Source organism: Doryrhamphus excisus, linkage group LG4 (genome assembly GCF_037039965.1).
Source record: "Doryrhamphus excisus strain RoL-2023G ecotype Guam linkage group LG4, RoL_Dexc_Guam_v1.1, whole genome shotgun sequence".
Classification (NCBI taxonomy): domain Eukaryota; kingdom Metazoa; phylum Chordata; class Actinopteri; order Syngnathiformes; family Syngnathidae; genus Doryrhamphus; species Doryrhamphus excisus.
The window spans coordinates 14811223-14834124 of NC_136360.1; the positions used below are offsets into that span (position 1 = coordinate 14811223).

The window sequence follows — 22902 nt, forward strand, 5'->3', positions numbered from 1 at the left end:
GCAGGTAAAAAAATCTATTCTTTTAATAAAGATCTCGCTGTGCAGTGTCAGGAAACAGCAACTGAGCAGAGCAAACCAAACCAACAAATGACAACGATCCCACAAAAGGAAGAAGCACGCACCTGAACTAAATAGACACAGCACAAATTAGGAACAGGTGTGGGTGGTTATAGCAACACAGGAAAACAGAACAGGGCAATGCAGAAAGTAAGTACAAAATAAGAGCGTCCAAACAGAAATTAAAGCCCAAAAAGTGTCACACAGTGGCCAATACAGGGCGTGACAGTTACTTGAGAAAAGTTGGTGGTTCATCCTAAAGGTGTTATTTGTATCATCCAGCGTACGTTTTATTGACTATTTATGTCTTGGGGTGAAATTGTCACACACTCAGTATGAATGGTTGTTTGTCTATATATGCCCTGTGATTGGCTGGCCACCAGTCCAGGGTGTACAACACCTCTCGCCCAAAGACAGATGGGATAGGCTCCAGCACCCGCCCGCAACCCTTGTGAGGATAAGCGGTAGAAAACGAATGAATTAATAATTATTATGGACGCTATGGGTAGATGGATAGACGCTATGGGTAGATGATGAATAGGTAGATGGATGGATGCTATGGGTAGATGACGAATAGGTAGATGGATGAATAAACGCTATGGGTAGATGACGAATAGATACGTAAATGGATGGATAGACGCTATGGGTAGATGACGAATAGGTAGATGGATGGATAGACGCTATGGGTAGATGGTGAATAGGTAAATGGATGGATGCTACTGGTAGATGACGAATAGGTAGATGGATGGATGGACGCTATGGGTAGATGACGAATCGGTAAATGGATGGACAGACGCTATGGATAGATGACGGATAGGTAGATGGATGGATAGACACTATGGGTAGATGACGAATAGGTAGATGGATGGATAGACGCTATGGGTAGATGACGAATAGGTGGATGGATGGACGCTATGGGTAGATGACGAATAGGTAGATGGATGGATAGACGCTATGGGTAGATGACGAATAGGTAAATGGATGGATAGACGCTATGGGTAGATGACGAATAGGTGGATGGATGGACGCTATGGGTAGATGACGAATAGGTGGATGGATGGACGCTATGGGTAGATGACGAATAGGTGGATGGATGGACGCTATGGGTAGATGACAAATAGGTGGATGGATGGATGCTATGGGTAGATGACGAATAGGTAGATGGATGGATAGACACTATGGGTAGATGACGAATAGGTGGATGGATGGACGCTATGGGTAGATGACGAATAGGTAGATGGATGGATAGACGCTATGGGTAGATGACGAATAGGTAAATGGATGGATAGATGCTATGGGTAGATGACATATTGGTAGCTGGATGGATAGACGCTATGGGTAGATGACGAATAGGTAGATGGATGGATAGACACTATGGGTAGATGACGAATAGGTAGATGGATGGATAGATACCGTTGGTTGTGGTCAAGCTGCCATGAGTCTGATGGAGTTTTTCAGCAGAAGAAGAAGCTGCAAAGCAAGGATGAAAAGTGTCATTCTAGAAGAAGCCAGCAGGCCATATTAGCATGTTGAAAAGCTTCCACACACCGGAGCTGGGGAAGAGATTTGTCCGTCTCGCTGTCTCCAGCCGAGAAGCTGATAATGAAGTGACTCGTCTTGCCCACACGCTCCACACTTCTTCACCAGCAGGACTTTTTGCTGGTCTGGGAAGTCCCCAGCAGGGATCAGCGCCTGCGTGGGACGAGGTGAAGAGGTTAAGGATCCACTAAGATCATGAAGATGAAGCACGTGCTGCTCGCGAGCATCATCTGTACTGATGATGAATTGAAACACGCATGATGGCCACTTTGCTCGTCTCCTGTTCTTCTTACCTCACACCCAGCAGTGATGCTGCCAGTGCTAACACGCTGTCGCTATGACAACATGCGTCTGCTCATCGCTCAGGGGAACCTGCCCAGCCCACTCAGCATGTTGGCAAAATTCATATTCATTACTCTTTTCCAAGAAATCACTCCATATGCCATCTCAGTAAAGCAATGTTTTATTGTCATCTGATTCCAAAGTATCATTTTCTCCTATTATATTCTAATTTAAATGTTTATGTACGTACTAGATAGGACTGTACTGTAGATAGAAGTAAATGTGTGTATTTTTACTAACCATACCAAGTAACCATATTTTATTGGCAAGCAGTATTCATATTTATCATACAACTGAAAACAATCAAATGTGTACTAATACTTTAATTTTTTTTTATTTTGATTTATTATATTATCATATATAAATAGGATTAATAATTATTTGTAACTGCAAATAAAAGTAGTTGTAATGTTTACAATCCATCATATGGAGCCTATAGAGCCAAGCTGGAGCCTATCCCAGTGGACTTTGGCGAGCACCATTATTTACAAAAGTAATTAAGAACACATGCTTGATGACCCAATGTCTGAATATGTGGAACAGACTGCATTACCATGGCAACCCAATACGTGGGAGGGATGTATGAGCCACGTTTAGGTGGAATTATTCAGTGGCTAACAGCAGTCATTCAATCATCTGTCAGCATGGTCCCGTCATCTTTGGGGCCATGGTAACAAAATCACGAAGAGCAGCCATCATTTGGAACTGCTGGTGGGCATGAAAGCACACATGAATGAATTGACATGACGAGGCCACTGCAACCACTTCCACACGTCCATTAGTTACCTCGCAACATGAAATGTCTTATTAGCCAGAACAAACTCAGCAGTCTTTATTGGAGCTTTATTGGATCTGGCTAATCGGAGGAACATGCCCAGGCGAGGGGAATGGACCATGCTTCCCTCCCTCACGCACACGCATACACATATGCGCACACACTTTGTTAATTGATAATTTGTCAAAGAAGGAAATGAGCCGTGCCCCAAATGGAAGCAAAGCCACTAGATGACAACAAGCATGTTCATTCCCAGCAGAAAACATTCACAGCACACCACGTATCTACATGCCTGGCATTACCATACCCAAATGTATGCATACATACTATATATATTTATATACGTATATATATACATATATGTCATATACATACTATAGTTATATAGTACATAGTACTATACAGTCATATACATACTTACAGTCATATATGTATATACTATACAGCCATATACATACTATACAGTCATATCCATATTATACAGCCAAGTATACATATTATACTAACAAGATCTCAGTGTATAGACTGGTCATATATCTCATCTCGTTTCATATTATCTACATACTGTATTGTATATAACTCTGGGAAAAACTGTTGATTTTGTTAATACCAAATGTGGCCCACAGGACACTAGTTTGAGGCCCCCGCCTTGATATGAAAGTTTAATGTTAGTGCGGCCCGCGCAAGTTTGATGCTGTATGGTATCATGTACCCAGAAAAAATTATTACGTTTGATTAATGTACATGTTAAAGGTTAAATAACTGTTAATAGTTATCCTCCCTATCCGTGTGGAAGTGGTAAGTTTTTGGCTATTTAAGTTTAAAGGAAATAACTTGAAGGCTACCGTTTAGGTCGCTAGCTCTCTAGTTTGCGAGTTAGCATGTGTCTCAAGACCCTGCAGTTGCGCAATATGTTGTAAATAAAAAGAGTATAAATGTGACTATAGTCGTGTTTTGTCATGTCTACAGGGCTCTAATAATGCTTTGTTCATTTTAATCTGAAAAAAATAATTTGTCTACCCACCAACTATATGTGGTTTCTTAAGTTTTTATTATTTGCCGTTTTATTGTTATTATATTCATTATTACTGATTGATTGATTTTCTTTATTCTTGATTTATTTTTTTATTTTCACCTTATTTTGTGCAGAAAAATTAAAATTAAGATATTTGAGAACAGTGGAATGTTTTATCAGAGCTTTTATTGTAGAAAATCGGAACCAAAGCACTGAAAAAGTTTGTATATTTTTGTTTTTAATAAATGCGTTGGTTTTTTTTTGGAAAACCTGATGCGGCCCAGCCTTGCCCAGACCCTAGCTCCATTGGCCCACAAGTAAATTGAGTTTGAGACCCCTGCTCTAAGGCCTATTCTAGTTATTATTGTCATTAATATTGTTATGCCCAAGAACTACATCACTGGTGTAGTGACACCTCGCCACACTACAGGGGCTAGCAACTAGCCTGCTAGCGACTAACTCGATGCCTCAGACCGCTAGCCAAAGGTAATGCTACATATTTTAGTTTTGGAGGCTAGGTGTAGCCTTCCTTTCGATGTTGCTATGTGACATCAATGAACCCAGGAAGGAAGTTATATTAAAATACTCCAACTATAACATGTTAGCATCAATGTACCTGTTACTACATGCTCACATCATGGGTACACAAACCTTGGTGGAGCTTTTTGGGGCTCTTTGAATAGCTTTGAATAGGTGTGTCCCATGACGTGAATTAATCAGCCACCTCTTTTCACCTGTTTTTCTATCTCTAGAAGAGCTCGGCTGCTAAGAGTGCCAAGGATGCTACAGTATTTGAAGGGTCTCGTGTCAACAAAGCAACAAGGCATATTTCATATTTGTGTGTTTTTAATGCCAAACAAGGGAAGAAGTTTATAAAAGTAGAAATAGAAAAGATTGGTATTTTTCCAAAGCTGCTTGGGGGGGGGGCTGGACCACCCAAGAGTGTCTTCACACCAAGTGTTTGTTTTCAAAATCTTGATCCCAGTAGTTTGATTGCAAGGACGCACATGATTAGCACCCTACGTCAGGATTGCTACGACTTCAGTTTCACAGCTCTGAGGAATGAAGGAATAAATTCAATGCTTAGTTGACAAAAGATCTCACTCGAATGGAGTTGGAACGCATCCTCCATCACTATGGCAACACAGCAACACATATAATGCAGGATACAGACAATGCATATGATGCATTATATGCATACAATGTATGCAAACTCTGCATATGCATATCCTTGCTGGATCATCCACAAATGATATCATATAATATTTGTGTAGCATGAAAAGCTAGTGGCGCTCTGTAAATGTTTGGTTAAATATGATAACATGCACAATACAGTAGATCCGTGCATGTTTGCACATTTTTGCGCTTTTTCCTTACCTGTTATTGAGGTAAAGACAAGTTGCTATATGTCATGCCAGGAAGGGCTTGGCATTATATGGATAGAGCGTATGTAGCTTGCTAGCATGATGAGCAGGCTAACGGCTTACATTGTCATTGGTGAGTGTAGAGTGTGCAGACATTAGAATGTAGATTGCAAGCTGGGGGTGAGCCCACGGTTGTCATCTTATTCGTATAGAAGGCGTCGGCAGAGCGCCAAGGTTGATTTTAAAACGTGTAGCGAAGCCTGGTGTTGATCATCTTTGGAATACAAGACGGTGGCATGTCGTTTATCAATAAGAAGCCTTGTCCTCTCCATAGGGGGGGCGGTGTTGTTGCTCCTTCCACTGTGATGTGGTGCTGTTTTCTTCCTTGTCGTCGTCAGCGTGGCAATGACCCTTTGACTTGCTGACGGCATCCTGCAGGGATTTCCTGGTGACCAGCAGGCGCACCACATCTTCTTTCTTCTTGGTCAGCCTCTTGCGAGCCCGGTCGTGGGTCACCATGGTCATGTCCCAGCCGTTGACCTGCCACAGCCACATAGAAACGCTGATTCTCCATGCTTCCTCATTCTACCTGGACACACTGCCATCTAGTGGAGGGGTTAACCACCTGCATGATTTTATCACCCATCCTCAGGCCGGCCACATCTGCTGGGCCTTTGGGTGTGATTCTGGTCACATAGATGCCCTGAAATAAGAAACACATCAGGTAATATCAGTCAGATGAAGCCACGTTTTGGTATATTCTAAGAACACAGAAGCGGCGAGTCGTGTGTCAACCTGCCATCTTCGCCATGACATCATGTGAGCGTGCAGGGTATGACATGTTCAGACCAGTCCATGAAAATATGCCAGCACTCCTGTTGTGTTGCTACTTTCCATTCGTCAGGACAGACTTACTTTGTCACACTTGTCCTCAGAGAACGGGTTCTGAACGGGATCCTGGTCGATACCTCCTCCGATGCTGAACCCCAGAATCAGGTTTGGTCCTTGACGCAACTTTTGGATCTGAATTTTTTCCTGCTCGACAGAAAGAGGACAGACATTGAAAGGGAAGTTGTGAGAGGAAGCATCATCAGCAGCCTGGATGACTCTCACCGCCGGACACACATAATCATCATACACACATCGTGTGTGTGTGTGTGTGTGTGCTAAAGTGCTAAATCCTACCCGATTTAAAGGCCAGTTTACACAAATAATTAATTAATTAAGTAATTATAATTACCCCCCCACCCCGTCCAGCGCACCTGTTTGTAATGTGTACAACTGTGGTTATTCCCAGGGCACCCGAATGCAGCATACATGTTATGGAGGATCACAGTGACGGTGACGCCCATCCATATGCTAACAACCATTTGACACATTTAAACAATGACAAGAATCCTATTTGAAGGCTTTAAGTACATAATGTTTGTTGTTTTCTTGTTTCCTTCCAAAATGAGAGCACAGTAACTTAGTACATGTTGCTTTGACGTGTTCGATAACGCGAAAAATCATCCGAGCGAGCAAGACAGCAAATAATCTACAAGAAGTAAACAACAATTAATGCGGTTATTTCCTCCAAGTAGTTCTTAATTTAAGATTGATTTAGAGAAAACATACTTGTTTTGCTTGAACTTGGCGTCATAATGTGAACAATGGAGTACGTTCGATGGCCCAGTCCGGCTGTCCAACTTACCACAACAGCAGTCACCGGCTGTCCAGGGACAAAGGACATGGTGTCAATAGTCTTTTTTTCTGTTACAAAAAAATGTGAAAATAAATAAAAATCACAACTGACAATAACGAGCGAAAGTGAGAAGAAGTAAGAAAGAGCGATCCAACTTCCTCGACGGTCGCTTCACGACTTAGGAGAAGCTGAGTCGTCTTCTTCTTGTTGATGGCGGATCGCTGCCAAGATTTGTGGTGAACACCGCCATCTACTGTACCGGAATGTGTACTGCAGGGTGTGTACTGAGGTTACAGGAGGGGTCTCAAACTCAATTTACTTGAGGGCCATTGGAGCTCGGGTCATGTTATATGGAATGATTTTAGGATGATGTTAGGATGATTTATGTTGCATGGAATGATTTTAGGTTGATTTCATGTTGTATGGAATGATTTTAGGTTGATTTCATGTTGTATGGAATGACTTTAGGATGATCTCATTTTGTATGGACTGATTTTAGGATGACCTTAGGATGATTTCATGTTTTATGGAATGACTTCAGGATGACCTCATTTTGAATGGAATAATTTTAGGATGACATTAGGAGGATTTAAGTTGTGTGGAATGATTTTAGGTTGATTTCATGTCGTATGGAATGATTTTAGGATGACTTTAGGATGACTTCATGTTATATGGAATGATTTTAGGATGATGTTAGGATGATTTATGTTGTATGGAATTACTTTAGGTTGATTTCATGTTGTATGGAATGATTTTAGGATGATTTCCTGATGTATGGAATGATTTTAAGTTGATTTCATGTTGTATGGACTGATTTTAGGATGACTTCATGTTATATGGAATGATTTTAGGATGACGTTAGGATGATTTATGTTGTATGGAATGATTTTAGAATGATTTAATGTTGTATGGAATGATTTTAGGTTTATTTCATGTTGTATGGAATGATTTCAGGATTACCTAATTTTGTATGGACTGATTTTAGGATGACCTTAGTAAGATTTCATGTTGTATGAAATGATCTTAGGATGATTTCATGTTGTATGGAATGACTTTAGGTTGATGTTAGGATGATTTATGTTGTATGGAATGATTTTAGGTTGATTTCATGTTGTATGGAATGATTGAGTTCGTGTCTGAATTGTACTCTCTAAATAAACCTGCTTTGCCATGTGTGTGTGTTTTTTGGCCTCTTATTGGTTTTAATTGTTGATATTGCCATAGTGGTTGGTCCTGTACATTTGTACAGTACTTTGGGGCAGTAGTGGCCTTTTTAACACATAGGGCTCTATTTTCTTAGACCAGGCACAGGGCAGGTGCGCCGTGCCTACGCCGCGCCAACACACTTTGCATTGAAATGTGCATGACACTATGAAAACCCTGCCTGTGTGGTTTTGGTGACGTGTGTATGCTATGCTAATTTACCACTGCGCAAGGTGCGCTTTGCCTACACCAAGATCAGATCCCGTTGGCCCAGTTTTGGCATGCTTTTTCACTGGTGCGCCGCCATGCCCATCTCGGTGCTGCCCAGTCCACCAAATTACCAGACTGGCTGCACACAATGGTGCGCTGGACCAAATTACCATCGTAGGGGATGTGCTGCACCACAAAATTACACCCTGTGCTCTACAAATAATGTTGATCCAATTATCCATCCATTTCCTGTTCCGCTTATCCTCACTAGGGTGGAAGTATCCTGGAGCCTATCCCAGCTGTCTTTGTGCGAGAGGCGGGGTACACCCTGGACTGGTGGCCAGCCAATCACATGGCACATATAGACAAACAACCATTCACACTCACATTCATAACTATGGACAATTTGGAGTCGCCAATGAAGCTAACATGCATGTTTTTGGAATGGGAGAGGAAAGCGGAGTCCCCGGAGAAGAGCCAACATGGTAACCACTCCATCACCGTGCAGCCCCATGCCTTGAAATTCACCATCTTACAGCCAACCATCCATCCATCCATTTTCTAAGCTGCTTATCCTCACTAGGGTGGGGGTATGCTGGAGCCTATCCCAGATGTCTTGGGCGATTGGCCAGCCAATCACAGGGCCTTACAGTAAATGGTTTTGCAAAAATATCAAGCTTGACAGAAATACAATTTTTATTCACTGAATATAAATTTGTGGTTATGAAGGTTGGTGTTGTGGTATTGATTCAATGGTGAAAAACATCGAACATAATCATAATCATGACACATCATATCATTTGCTCATTCAAGCATGAGCATGTCGTTAGATGAGATGCTGTTAAAGTCTGACAACTTTGGAGCTTCAGATAAGTTTCAGACCTTATTGACTGTCTCCTGTCTGGAAACCTGGCGCAAAGGGAGGGGGTGGCGAGTACTCCTGGGGTAGTCTTTCACTCTCCTCCATGTAAGGAAGGAGCACCGCATCGAAGAGCTGCTCCCACGTCATCTCCGAGCCGGTATCGGGTGAGGCTGTCCTGGGCTGGTCCATCATCTCCGTGTCCGGAGGAGGACGTGGATTGACATCAGTGCTGTATCTCTTCCTGCTCTTTGGAACGGGCTTCACACCAGGAGCACAAAAACACAGAAATGTTATGCGTTAATATGTTTCATTTCACCATCTCATCACATCTTTGCAAGGGCAAATCAAATAGAAACACTTTAAATGAGTCAGTGTACAGCTTAAATGCAAGTAGAGTAGCTTTTTAGAGTAGTATTAGAGTAGTATTTTGTCAACCGTTGATGAATGTATTAGTAGTAGAGGTATTATCATCACATTGCAATAAGCAACAACACTTTGCAAAAATCAATAAATGGTTCGGCCTAATTCTACTTTGTCAGGCTGTAGCCAGGGAGACGGAGCATTAAGTCTACAATACGGATCTTTTCCCTGCTACCAAGTTAGCATGGAACATGGCACTTCATGGCAGGGAATCGCGTTCACAGACATCGGGTCATTACATGGTTTTATGGGGAGCAAAGACCCTGTGAAGTAGATCCAGGTTTGGATTTGGATGTTATTGAAGATGAAATGGAAAGCTACTGAAGGTGAGTTCAGGCGGACTTGGATGAGTGCTGAGGTTAGCGAGGTTAAGCAAGCATGAAATATACATCAAATCAATCCAAATGACCGTGGATGGAGGCATACGGCTGTTCCCGTCTTCTTTAGGATGGCTGACCTCCTCTGATGTCTTCTCCACCTCCACCTGGTTGTCGCTGTCATATTTGCTCCAACCATCTGGGCTCTGTAGTAAAGGTACATATTTTATTAAACACTATAACCCTGATTATTTACTATGAAGACATACTGTAAAATGCATTTGTCAACTCCATGATATTTTTTTAACTTGTTTTGTTCTGGAATTAATTTTCTTCATTTTTGAAGAAATTATGAATCTTGGCTTCATGGTGGTCAAGTGGTTAGCACACAGGCCTTACAGCTAGGAAACCCGAGTTCAATTCCACCCTCGGCCATCTCTGTGTGGAGTTTGCATGTTCTCCCCGTGCATGCGTGGGTTTTCTCCGGGTACTCCGGTTTCTTCCCACATTCCAAAAACATGCTAGGTTAATTGGCCACTCCAAATTGTCAATAGGTATGAATGTGAGTGTGAATGGTTGTTTGTCTATATGTGCCCTGTGATTGGCTGGCGACCAGTCCAGGGTGTACCCCGCCTCTCGCCCGAAGACAGCTGGGATAGGCTCCAGCACCCCCCGCAAACCTCGTGAGGAAAAAGCGGTAGAAAATGAATGAATCTTGGCTGCATGTTGGACAAGTGGTTAGCACACAGGCCTCACAGCTGGGAGACCCGAGTTCAATTCCACCCTCGGCCATCTCTGTATGGAGTTTGCATGTTGCATGCGTGGGTTTTCTCCGGGTACTCCGGTTTCTTCCCACATTCCAAAAACATGCTAGGTTAATCGGCGACTCCAAAAAAAGCGAATTACAATCTTCAGTGCAAATATGCTGTAGTCACGCTAGTTTCTCTGCAGCCGGGTTAGCGTTTCCATCTCACGTTCCAAGACCACGGATGGTAAACATGGTTGATACCGTCTTTTATGCTGTCCATTGCCGCTATGCAGCCTCTCCTCCTCCGTATCGCCACAGGGATCTCCAGTCGCTCTGCGTACCAAGGGGTGCTCAACGCTAACAGCTGCTCCCGAGTGTAAACAATAGTGTAAGAGGCCAGCTACCAACGTAACAAGATGAATTTCCATAGCTGTACATGTGCTTAAGGGGTCGCTATGGCAAAAAAACCCAATAAGAAAGTCATAAATAAAGCACTATTAAACACAAAAAAACGCAGCAGAAGATATGGAGCAGCCTTAAGTAGCATGAGACCTCCGCATCAAATCCAGTCTACATCCATATGAACCATATGCTAGTGTTTCATATCCTGCCTAAAAGAAATATCCATATTGTAAAGATATCCATATATCGCCCAGCCCTACGTCATCCTGAACATCGTTGTCCAGGGCTGCTGTCAACAAGATACTTTATGAAATACATAGCTGGGCGGGGTGAAGCATGTATTTCGGTTGCATGGTATTCCTGTGGACCTCGTCTCTGATGGGGTTCTCCGTTTGTGTCCCAGGTATGGAGGACTATTTGCTTATGCCAGTTTATCCTCGGGATACCACCCCCAGATGAACAGCCTGGGTGCTCTTTGCTGCACCTCCCACCAGCATAGCTTTCAGGTTCTTGCAGTTCCTCACCTGTTCACAGGATGCAGTCAGTAGCTCTGTGTAAGGCGTGATGGGAATCTTCCTGTGATAGTCCACCAGCTGCTGCAGACTCTGGTGACACCTGGCCTCCCCCACAATGCTGTAGGAGCCGTCCTCCTTTGTGTCAATCATGAAATGTCTGCAGCGTCCCTCAGCACTGAATCAGTCAATCAGACCACCAAAGAAAAAGCCGTCATTCAGCAGCCTGGAAGCTACTTTTCAAATCCCTCAAACATCTACTACAAATACAGTGGTATGAAAACGTTTGGGCACCGCTGATAATATTCAAGATGTTCCCTTCTCAATGACTGGTTGTCGAAATCAGCCATTCCAGGTAAATATATCATATAGCAGACCAACACAGGGATAGATGAGAAGTCAAATGAACTTTATAGGATTTACAGAAAGTCTACAACTAAATGTCAACTAAAGTAGTATTGTAGTATTGATTTGAATACCTTTAGCACTAATTATTGGAACACAACTATGTTTGGTAAGCTCAGTGACCCTTGACCTGCATAGATAAGTGAAGCCAATCATGAGAAACGGTATTTAAGGTGGCATCATTTAAAAAACAGCGGCATGGGAACTTGTTTGCGCCAGAGTAAACAAATCAGGTAAGTAATTTACACAAAAATGTATGTAAGTTTATCTCTAATACTAGGAAGAGTACTCCATGTACTATTCCTGGAAAGAGTATTTTAAAGAGTTGATGAATGAGGAAAAGGAGAAAGAAGGAAGAGTAGAAGAGGTGTCCAGGAAGTAGCAAAGATTGGTAAAGAGGAAGTGAGAAGACCATTGAAAAGGATGAAGAGTGGGAAGGCACTTGGTCCTGATGGTATACCTGTGGATTTATGGAAGTGTCTAGGAGAGGTAGCAGTAGAGTTCCTGACTGGGTTGTTCAGTAGGATCTTAGGTGGTGAGAAGATACCTCAGGAATGGAGGAGAAGTGTGTTGGTGCCCGTTTTTAAGAACAAGGGTGATGTGCAGAGCTGTGGCAACTCCAGAGGTATAAAGCTAATGAGCCATACAATGAAGTTATGGGAAAGAGTAGTTGAAGCTAGACTACGGGCAGAAGTCAGCATTTGTGAGAAGCAGTGTGGTTTCATGCCAAACAGTGGTAAGATATGCTGGAGGTGTGACAGAAGAGTTCAAGAGACTGCATCAGGGATCAGCTCTGAGCCCCTTCTTGTTTGCTATGGTGATGAACAGGCTGACAGATGAGCTTAGACAAGAATCTCCATGGACTATGATGTTTGCAGATGACATTGGGATTTGTAGTGAGAGTAGGGAACAGGTGGAGGAGATGCTAAAAGAGTGGAGGTTTGCACTGGAAAGGAGAGGAATGAAGATTATCGCAGCAAGAGGGAGTATATGTGTGTGAATGAAAGGGACCCAAGTGGAAGAGTGAGGTTACAGGGAGAAGAGATACAGAAGGTGGAGAATTTTAAGTACTTGGGGTCAACAGTCCAGAACAATAAAGATTGTGAAAAAAATTGTGAAGTGTGTGCAGGCAGGATGGAACGGGTGGAGAAAAGTGTCAGGCATGATGTGTGATAGAAGAGTTTCAGCTAAAATGAAAGGAAAGGTATACAAAACTGTGGTGAGACCAGCCATGTTGTTTGGTCTAGAGCAGGGGTCTCAAACTCAATTTACTTGGGGGCCACTGGAGCTCGGGTCTGGGTGAGACTGGGCCGCATCAGGTTTTCCCCCCCAAAAAAACGCATTTATTAAAAACATTTTTTTTTTTCAAAACTTCGCTTTGGTTCCAATTTTCTACAAGAAAAGCTCTGATAAAACATTCCACTGTTCTCAAATATCTTACTTTTTATTTTTCTACACAAAATAAGATGAAAAATAAATAAACAAATCAAGAATATAGAAATTCAATCAATCAGTAATAAATAAATATAATAATAAAACGGCAAATAATAAAAACTTAAGATACCACATATAGTTGGTGGGTAGACAAATAATTTTTTTCTGATTAAAATGAACAAAGCATTATTAGAGCCCTGTAGACATGACAAAACACGACTATAGTCACATTTATACTCTTTTTATTTACAACATATTGCGCAACTGCAGGGTCTTGAGACACATGCTAACTCGCAAACTAGAGAGCTAGTGAACTATACGGTAGCCTTCAAGTTATTTCCTTTAAACTTAAATAGCCAAAAACTTACCACTTCCACACGGATAGGGAGGATAACTATTAACAGTTATTTAACCTTTAACATGAACATTAATCAAACGTAATAATTTTTTTCTGGATACATGATACCATACAGCATCCATATCAAACTTGTGCTGGCCGCACCAACATTAAACTTAAACGCGGGCCGCGTGTTTGGGACCCCTGGTCTAGAGACAGTGCCACTGAGGAAAAGACAGGAAGCAGAACTGGAGGTAGCAGAAATGAGGATGCAGAGGTTCTCATTGGGAGTGACCAGGATGGATAGGATCAGGAATGAATCCATCAGAGGGACATGACATGTTAGAGGCCTTGGAGATAAAGTCAGAGAGGCCAGACTGAGATGGTTAGGACATGTCCAGAGGAGAGATAGTGAATATATTGGTAGAAGGATGCTGCCAGGTAGAAGGCGTAGAAGAAGACCAAAGAGGAGGTTTATGGATGGAGTGAAGGAAAACATGAGAGTAGTTGGTGTGAGAGGAGACAGATGAGGAAGAAAGGGTTGGATGGAGGAGATTGGTTTGCTGTGGCGACCCCTGAAGGGAAAAGCCCAAAGAGAAAGAGTGTTTTTATGTGATTGATTACATAGCCGTTGAGGTTTAAATGAATAACAATCATCTGTAAAATTCAATTTACACAATACGTACACATCATTTGATCATGAATGAATTCATACTCCTTTCAGTGAACAGAGCCAAAACAAATGGGTCGTGTCATAGAACGACTGGAATGTGCAGATTATTCATGATAAGCCACACAGTTTGTAGAAAAATCTAATCCAAAAGTCACGTCCACAGCACTCTGTCATGCATTCATCCATAATAACAAGCCTGGTGTGAGATGATTGGCTCACCGATAGGACAGCGTGTATCCAACTCTGCTCTCACTGACTCTGATGAGGAAGTAGCCCAGCGGCTTGGACATCAGGAGTTCCTCTGCCGACCTGCAAAAACACACGTCACGCTCTTTGACGCACACATGCCCTCCCTTGTGACTTACTTCCTGGTCATTCTCCAGTGAAACCATTCAGGTGTCAAAGCATGGTTTTCCATCCAGGTGAGTTGGGGCGATGTGTTCCAGGAGATATCGCTGCGTCTGTGGGACAACTGGGTCATACTGGGAGATGATTGACTCGATGGTGTCTGTGTAGAAACGTTACAGACGTTAAAAAGGAAATACAGCATCACCCCCCACTTCCTGGCTTCACGTTGATGTTCTCCCACGATTTTGGATCAGCATTGCAATAAAAGTGACTAGTGGTGTTATTATCCGGGTTACTGTTGGAGCTACTCACCACTAATCATGGAAGATGACACACATCAAATACTAACATCTGTTATGCCACAGTCTCAACGTAACTTCATTCTCACTTTAACACATCCACACACAGCAGTTCAATTCCAACATCATATAACTCCAACTCACTAAAAAACAAGGCTTGGCCGCTGCTGCGATACGTCAACGTCGCCGCCATATTGAATGTGTCAAGGCTGCCGCTGTACAAAGAAATCTAAGCTAATGTCTCTCGTCATTACAATACATTTACATTAGTATTTAAATTACAAACAATATACTAATATACTTGGTAAGCAGTAGACATCAAAAACTGTAGTTTTATGGCAGTGACGTTAGCGTACGGCTCAGCGTCATATGCTTTCGGTCCTGGGAACCGCACTTCCTCATGGTTACGCGACAAACTTGAGATGCGTTCACCGACACTCCGAAAATCAAAACAACCCATTCATGATGCGCGTATGTGTGATCTATATAAGCAGAAAGACAAAACAAAACCTAAATGGATATTCTTATCACTCACTAACATAACTCTTACAGCGGAGGTGCAATTCGCTGCGCTCGAACATCCCAGAAAATACATCCGTACTCAAAACATGTGAATTCTAGTTAATTTCCGTGGTGTTTTTGCTAAAGAAACCAGCCTTTCCAGACATTTTATCTGAACTGAAACGTTCAGTTCATTTGGAGGCGTTCACGGATACAAATAAATGTCGTCCTGTCCTGTCTCTTCATAAATTACAGCACATGTGTAGTGTCAAAATTGTGATTAATCACGATTAAATCATTTGAAAATATGATGGAATTGTATATTCATTTGACAGCCCCATCATATCAAAATGATGGGCATTTTTAAGAGTCATGACATATTCCTTTATGAATGATTAGCGTGCATTTGAAGACATATTTATGAATGATTAGCCACTTAGGCTGAATGAGATGTTCTTCTGTGAAAAAAGGGCCCATTTGTGGTGTAAAAAATGTTTAGTTGTGATTTCTTCAAGCAAATATCTGCCAGTTTGGGCCCTGCATGTAGTACTATGTACGGGTAAATACTGTACATGTACATATACAGTAAACTTGTATGTCTTCCCACAGAGCAATCCTTCATTGTCGCCTTCATAACCCACATAGACAACTCTACACTTTTCTACAAGGACAGCTTCTCTGTGAGGGGGGAAAGGCTACGTTACTCACTACATCACACTGGACACCCAGCTAGTGGCTTTGAAGGCTGGTGCTACAATTTGTAAATTTTGCAAAAGGAGAAAAGAGCAACTCACCTGCTCTGCGAAGCCTGACTGGTGGTATGACGGCACAACACACACATGTGACCAAACCTGTCCTGTCCGGGGCGGGGACATCCCGTAGCTCCTTGGGAAATCAGGTCAAGTGTGTACGTAGCCGGCAACACAAGATGATTGCATCCGGCACGGTCAAACTGGCCTAATGGTCTGGGGCTGCATGAATGCTGCCAGCACTGGGGAGCTGCGGAAACATTGGCAGTGATAATGCTCATATTGATGCCAAGGACACACCAAGGACATTGGACTCGCGTGTTGCCAAGCTGAAAAAAAGGTCTCATGGGGGCTTTAAAATAATGTAGCCTTCCCATTTGATAAGATTGTTTTGAGTAGTAAATATAATTTTGTCATTCGACTTGTACCCTGGCTGCACGGCAGTCCAGTGGTTAGCGCGCAGGCCTCACAGCTAGGAGACTTGAGTTCACTTCCACCCTCTGCCTTTTCTGTGTGGAGTTTGCATGTTCTCCCTGTGCATGCGTGGGTTTTCTCCGGTTTCCTCCCACATTCCAAAAACATGCTAGGTTAATTGGCCACTCCAAATTGTCCATAGGTATGAATGTGAATGGTTGTTTGTCTATATGTGCCCTGTGATTGGCTGGCCACCAGTTGACAGCTGGGGTAGGCTCTGGCACCCCTGCGATCCTCGTGAGGATAAGCGGTAGAAAATGAATGAATGACTTGTACACGTTTTTGGAGGACGTTCACTCTTTAGGAAAATGTCATGTCATTGAGACATACAAAAGTCATGCTCTCTCGAAAAAAACACACCCCCGGTCAAAAAAAGGAACTCTTCACACATATGTTTGCCATTTTGCGTCCATCCCGTGTTTCAGGTGTCAATCTCCAGGCTATTGTAAAAAAGGAAACTGTTATAAACTTGGCACACTTCATCTGTTTCTGCGTGTGGTTGGTTCTGTGTTATTTCCATTTAATATATTTCATCAGCTTGGCTTGATTCACCAACTATCTAGCTAGCTAGCTGTGATACGACGAGAGGTAGTGACCCAAAATAGTAATGGTAATCAGATGAGGTGGCTCGGGCATCTACTCCTGCCTGGTGAGGTCCCCAGGGCAGTCCTCGGACACGCTGGTGGGATTATGTCTCAGAGTTGGCCCGGGAACGCCTTGGTGTCATACTGGAGGAGCTGGCCTTGGACATGGAAGTCTTCTGGGCTTCTCTACTGCGACTGCTGTCCCTGCCACTTGGAGCCGGGTAAGCAAAAGACACCTTTAACATTTTTAATCCCATCATTTAATAAATCAACCACATGAGCTACAGCAGGTGTGTAGTCAATACGATTTATGAAAGTAGATCTTATTTACAATTGCTGGAATGATGGAAAACATCTAGAAGTCCATTTCCATCCACAGCTTTACAACAAGAAGAGGAGGTGATGTGATCACATTTGGAATGACAAGAATGTGAAAGAAAGCCAACATGCATCCCCAATGCAGGGTTCAGACGGCGGCGTTTCACCCACCCGCTGAGGGAAAGCTTCAACACGCCATCTTCATCTTCATTTCAGTGCTCCGCTGTGGAAAGCATGCATGACGGTGGACTTTCGGCAAACACAGATTTGGTCATGATGAAAAAGTGCATGATCAATAGAAAGAAGATAAAAGGCCACTTAAGTCATTTTGGGGCAGATGTCTTCTACTGCTACAGGCCGTCCAAGGCTGGATCAATACTCCACACACCATCAATGGAACTCCAAAGGCGTATGAGCCCCAGTCTTTCTATACATGTTGCATTTGTTGCACATGGGAACTGCAACCACCGAGGCAGCACTTTGCTGAAATTATGTGATTGGACGTGTACAGTGGAAGCCCTTTCAGTGGACATTTACTTGGGACGAAAGAATGGCTGATCACAGAGGATGACTAAAGCTCATTTGGTTGGCTATAATGACAATAAAGCTTTCTTCAAAAGACAAACGTCTTAATACTGCCATGCTTTCCTTTCACACGCCATCTTATCTTGTGCTTTGGATGATGATGATGATGATGGAGGGAAAGCACATCCTGCATAGAAATCACTTTTTAGTATGATGAAGCCATGCTGATGCCACCTCCATGTGGACAGGTCGTCCACACTGATGTGGACAGCTTGTCCACATAGCGGGCTGTACTAAAGAGTAGATGAGCTGACTTTGGGCTGCTAAAAGATGCTGAGTAATGTAAAGCTAAGCGTGTTGGGAGTTAAAAAAAGGGAATAAAATGGAGGTGAGCACCATACAGGAGATATGGATGTAACAGAACAACTGCTGAACAAAGGCAACACAGGACAGCCAGCTGAGTGGGAGGAAGACAAGTTAAGACATTTTTTTGTCCAGTTGTGTCCAGTGGTGGACAAAAGTTAAGGCGATGGTGGATGCAGACACAGCGCGCTTCCTTCACAGGAGCGAGCAGCGGAAGAAACTACTTTTCTTGGGCTGTTCTGTAATCTTGACTCCTTGACTGCTGCCTTGTGGGCTGTTGCCTTCCTGCAAAGCAGCAGAGAAGATACAGTAGGCGTTAGCAACAACACAGGAACACAACATAATCATGTCCGCTCATCTTTGCTTACCAGCTTCTTGTCCATCTTGGCTTTGATATCTCTGGCCAGGGATAGGAAAGCCTGGACAACATCAGCAAGTGCTCACGTCAGGGTGTTAGCATCAGCAGCTGATACCAGCATCATTTACATCTTCCACATTATCCACAGTATCAGCATCATTGACATAATAAACTACCTATAGCAGATACTATTTACCATCCATGACCCTCCTCTGGTATCATCACATCACAATACCTAGCCGAGAAGACGGAATATCACCGTAACTAGCCGAGAAGACGGAATATCACGGTACCTAGCCGAGAAGACGGAATATCACTGTACCTAGCCGAGAAGACGGAATATCACCGTACCTAGCCGAGAAGACGGAATATCAACGTACCTAGTCGAGAAGAAGGAATATCTTCGTACCTAGCTAAGAAGAAAGACCATCACCGTACCGAGCCAAGAAGAAAGACCATCACCGTACCTAGCTAAGAAGACGGAATATCACCGTACATAGCTAAGAAGACGGAATATCACCGTACGTAGCCAAGAAGACGGAATATCACCGTACGTAGCCAAGAAGAAAGACTATCACCGTACCTAGCCAAGAAGACTATCACCGTACCTAGCCAAGAAGACGAAATATCACCGTACCTAGCCAAGAAGACGGAATATCACCGTACCTAGCCAAGAAGACGGAATATCACCGTACCTAGCCAAGATGACGGAATATCACCGTACCTAACCAAGACGACGGAATATCACCGTACCTAACCAAGAAGGACTATCACCGTACCTAGCTAAGAAGACGGAATATCACCGTACCTAGCTAAGAAGACGGAATATCACAGTACCTAGCTAAGAAGAAGGGATATCACCGTACCTAGCCAAGAAGAAAGACTATCACCGTACCTAGCCAAGAAGAAAGACTATCACCGTACCTAGCCAAGAAGACGAAATATCACCGTACCTAGCCAAGATGACGGAATATCACCGTACCTAGCCAAGACGACGGAATATCACCGTACCTAACCAAGACGACGGAATATCACCGTACCTAACCAAGAAGAAGGACTATCACCGTACCTAGCTAAGAAGACGGAATATCACAGTACCTAGCTAAGAAGAAGGGATATCACCGTACCTAGCCAAGAATAAAGACTATCACCGTACCTAGCCAAGAACAACATAAGCATACGTAGCTACAATGGACAGCCAGGCACAAGTCACACATGCTACTTAACACACTGAGGCTATGGAAAGGACATGTAATACTAAACACATCCAATAGATCATGGGAAAATCATTCATTATGTTGGAAAAAAGACAGAATAAAGTGTGGCAAAAGGTTGAACTGTGTTTGTGATACATACGTTCTCCACGTTGATGTTGGCCTTTGCACTGGTCTCCATGAACTTGATACCATACTCTAAAGCCAGCTATATGCACAAATACAAGAAAATATGAGCCAATAAGCCTTGTGGGACTATTGAACAGGGTTTCGCTGATCCTTATGCAACCACCAACCTTCTCTCCTCTTTCTCTGGACACCTGACGCTTTTCATTGACGTCACATTTGTTCCCAAGGACCATCCTCTCGACATCTGCAGAGGCGTGCTGGTGACAGGGGAAGACGATTACAACCGACTCAATTATAAAGCAATACCTTGGACAACACATGACAAATGGGAACATTTTCTTAGAGCACAGATAACTTGTTTGGTGATTCCCAGCAAGAGAAAATTATTTTCATCTGTCAACAGCATTTCATTCAGGACTGTTTTTGTGAAGATGAACGCGAAATATCGCCAATATATAGCTGCCAGTAGCTCATAAACACTTTTCACTTGGCTCGCCATAGACTTTATTCATTTATTATAACTCTCACACCCACTATATTAGAAAGTGGGGTTCCTTCGTAGTTAGGAAGCACAGCCACATGCAGCCCAAAAGTAGGTGATACTTCCATTACTGTTTATGCTGTACATTGTTCATATCTGATGTCATCTATTTATTCTCCACACTATTATTTATTATTATACGGGAGCCAGGCAACGACATTTTGTTGGCAATTTCACTGCTGTGTTATTGTGCAATGACAATAAAAAAAAGTCCATCTATCTATCTATCTATCTTAAACAAAGCTTTATCATGATTGGTCAACGTCCCCCTTCTATTTGCTATGAAATGAATATGCAGACTTATTTTGTAGTCAAGCAGAAAACAGCATGATTGATTCAAGTGAGATTGGAAATTGCAATGTGGCGAGGGATGACTGCATGTCCAGATCTTACCTCCTCTATGTTTCGTATCCAGTTCTTGATGTTGTCAAAGGACTTCTCGTTGGTGATGTCGTACACGAGCATGATGCCCTGCAAGGTCACACGGGATTAAATGTACATCAGTCTTTTCCATACATACATTTATCTCTTGATATGAATAGATTTCCCACCACACGCTTTAATGGGACTAAACACAGCTGGGGATCAGGGATCTTTCCAAGTCGTCAAACCCTCCCGATACTAATGCTTGATAAAATCCGTTATTAATGGAACAATGACAAACATGTTGCTCCTCTCAACAAGCGGTGAGTGCCGACGTCATCCCCTCCCACATTTCAAAGCAGGCAACGCCGTCTTGTGACATAGATTTAAATAAACAGCTGATGAAGTGCTGAACATCAATCATAAACCATAAATTGTGGATGTGAAGAGAACATCCTCCCAGGCACACAGTAGGCTTCCCTCTGAAGGGATCATTTTCATTTCACTTATTTTGGGGAGGAATCATTTCTTGTAAATATGAACAAACTGGAGCGCTACCAACACCCCCAAAAGGACTGTCTGGCCTTTACGCTTCCACTGGATCATGCTGCTGTGAGGACATTATCAAGGACCAGGGATGTCACCCAGTTCACAAAGGGACAAGTCAGGATTTTAAAAAAAGTACAATGGAAAAAAAGACTGACTGATGAAAGGGCTCACTCCGTTCATGCTGTTGTTCTGTGGAACAAATGTGCCAAGGTGCTGAAAGCAATGCATAGACTGAACCCTTTTCCTACCTGTAGCACTTCAGTATGGACTGTAAAGTAGCATAACAACCTACCATGGCTCCTCTGTAGTAGGTTGTTGTACATAATAAACACAGTAGTGGAATATGAACTGTAAAGTAGCAGAGCAACCTACCATGGCTCCTCTGTAGTAGGCTGTTGTGATGGTCCTGAACCTCTCCTGTCCCGCTGTATCCCTGTAAGGCAATAATACAATGCATTCGGTACAATCCAAAATCAGCAAGATATTTATCTTTTATCTTGTCAAATGAAAATTGACTTTTGTATGTGTATGTCAGCACTATATTACTGGTGCTGATCTTACCATATCTGTAGTTTAATCTTCTTGCCATCTAATTCTATTGTTCTTATCTTGAAGTCAATACCTGAAAGCACAAAACATGAATTCCATTAGCCTGACAGCACAAACACTGTTTATTGAAGTAGTTGTCACTGCCTTCGACTCAACGTTCTGGGTGACAAAAAGAATACTTCCAAGTATGCTCACGAGCTACCTAGCCACTGTGGCTAACCACTAGCTTTAGCTTGTTGTAGAAAATGGGCAGTTTCGTAGAGTCTATCTCATGACACAAAGTGGGAGATAACAATTCTTAACTTTAGATTCGGGGCTTTCTAAAAATAAGTATAGATTGACATAACATTTCACCGTTCAGTAAATAAAGATCCCTTAATCAGACGAGAGGGCTGCTTCCTGCCTGGCTACGACGACAGCGATGCTAGCCAAAAAAGTTAGCAAGAAATTAGCAATGACGGGATGGGCTGGTCTTCTAGTCAACACTTTGTCGGTAGGAATGGCACCGCTATTTAGTCCTTTACCCACCTATAGTGGAGATAAACGTAGAGTTGAAGGCGTCCTCTGAGAATCTGAAAAGCACACACGTCTTCCCGACCCCGGAATCACCGATTAAAAGTAGTTTAAACAAGTAGTCGTAAGTCTTCGCCATGTTATTAGCTAGCTTACTAATGCGGATATCCCGCCTGTTTGACGTCATCGTCAGTCAAGTTGCCTTTTGGTCTAATCAGCCGCCACT

General features: G+C 42.8%; 3 protein-coding genes across 5 annotated transcripts; all 3 read right to left on the minus strand.

Moving 5' to 3' along the window:
- Positions 1–4196: 4196 nt before the first annotated feature.
- tax1bp3 (Tax1 (human T-cell leukemia virus type I) binding protein 3) lies at positions 4197–6993 on the minus strand. The gene is made up of 4 exons (XM_058074079.2): positions 6786–6993; positions 6008–6127; positions 5718–5795; positions 4197–5632 (listed from the first exon to the last, which is right to left on the minus strand). Exons 1-4 carry the CDS (start codon positions 6822–6824, stop codon positions 5399–5401), a joined length of 471 nt encoding a protein of 156 aa, XP_057930062.2. The 5' UTR covers positions 6825–6993; the 3' UTR covers positions 4197–5398.
- A 1831-nt stretch (positions 6994–8824) lies between these two features.
- Positions 8825–16332, minus strand: hsh2d (hematopoietic SH2 domain containing). Of its 3 annotated transcripts, none has more exons than XM_078789899.1 (6): positions 16242–16332; positions 14665–14807; positions 14519–14608; positions 11463–11628; positions 9929–9994; positions 8825–9309 (listed from the first exon to the last, which is right to left on the minus strand). In XM_078789899.1, exons 1-6 carry the CDS (start codon positions 16320–16322, stop codon positions 9073–9075), a joined length of 783 nt encoding a protein of 260 aa, XP_078646025.1. In that variant the 5' UTR covers positions 16323–16332; the 3' UTR covers positions 8825–9072. The 3 variants fall into 3 exon arrangements, with proteins under 3 accessions (XP_078646025.1, XP_057930061.2, XP_057930060.2); XM_058074078.2 differs by having other exon boundaries at positions 8845–9309; positions 9881–9994; XM_058074077.2 differs by lacking the exon at positions 16242–16332 and adding an exon at positions 15091–15274 and having other exon boundaries at positions 8846–9309; positions 9881–9994.
- Positions 16333–17498: 1166 nt separating this feature from the next.
- LOC131129852 (ras-related protein Rab-8A) lies at positions 17499–22883 on the minus strand. The gene is made up of 8 exons (XM_058073757.2): positions 22692–22883; positions 22176–22236; positions 21987–22047; positions 21096–21173; positions 20329–20418; positions 20175–20240; positions 18829–18879; positions 17499–18745 (listed from the first exon to the last, which is right to left on the minus strand). The coding sequence occupies exons 1-8, from the start codon at positions 22861–22863 to the stop codon at positions 18656–18658; spliced, it is 669 nt and encodes a 222-aa protein (XP_057929740.1). The 5' UTR covers positions 22864–22883; the 3' UTR covers positions 17499–18655.
- Between the last annotated feature and the right edge of the window lie 19 nt (positions 22884–22902).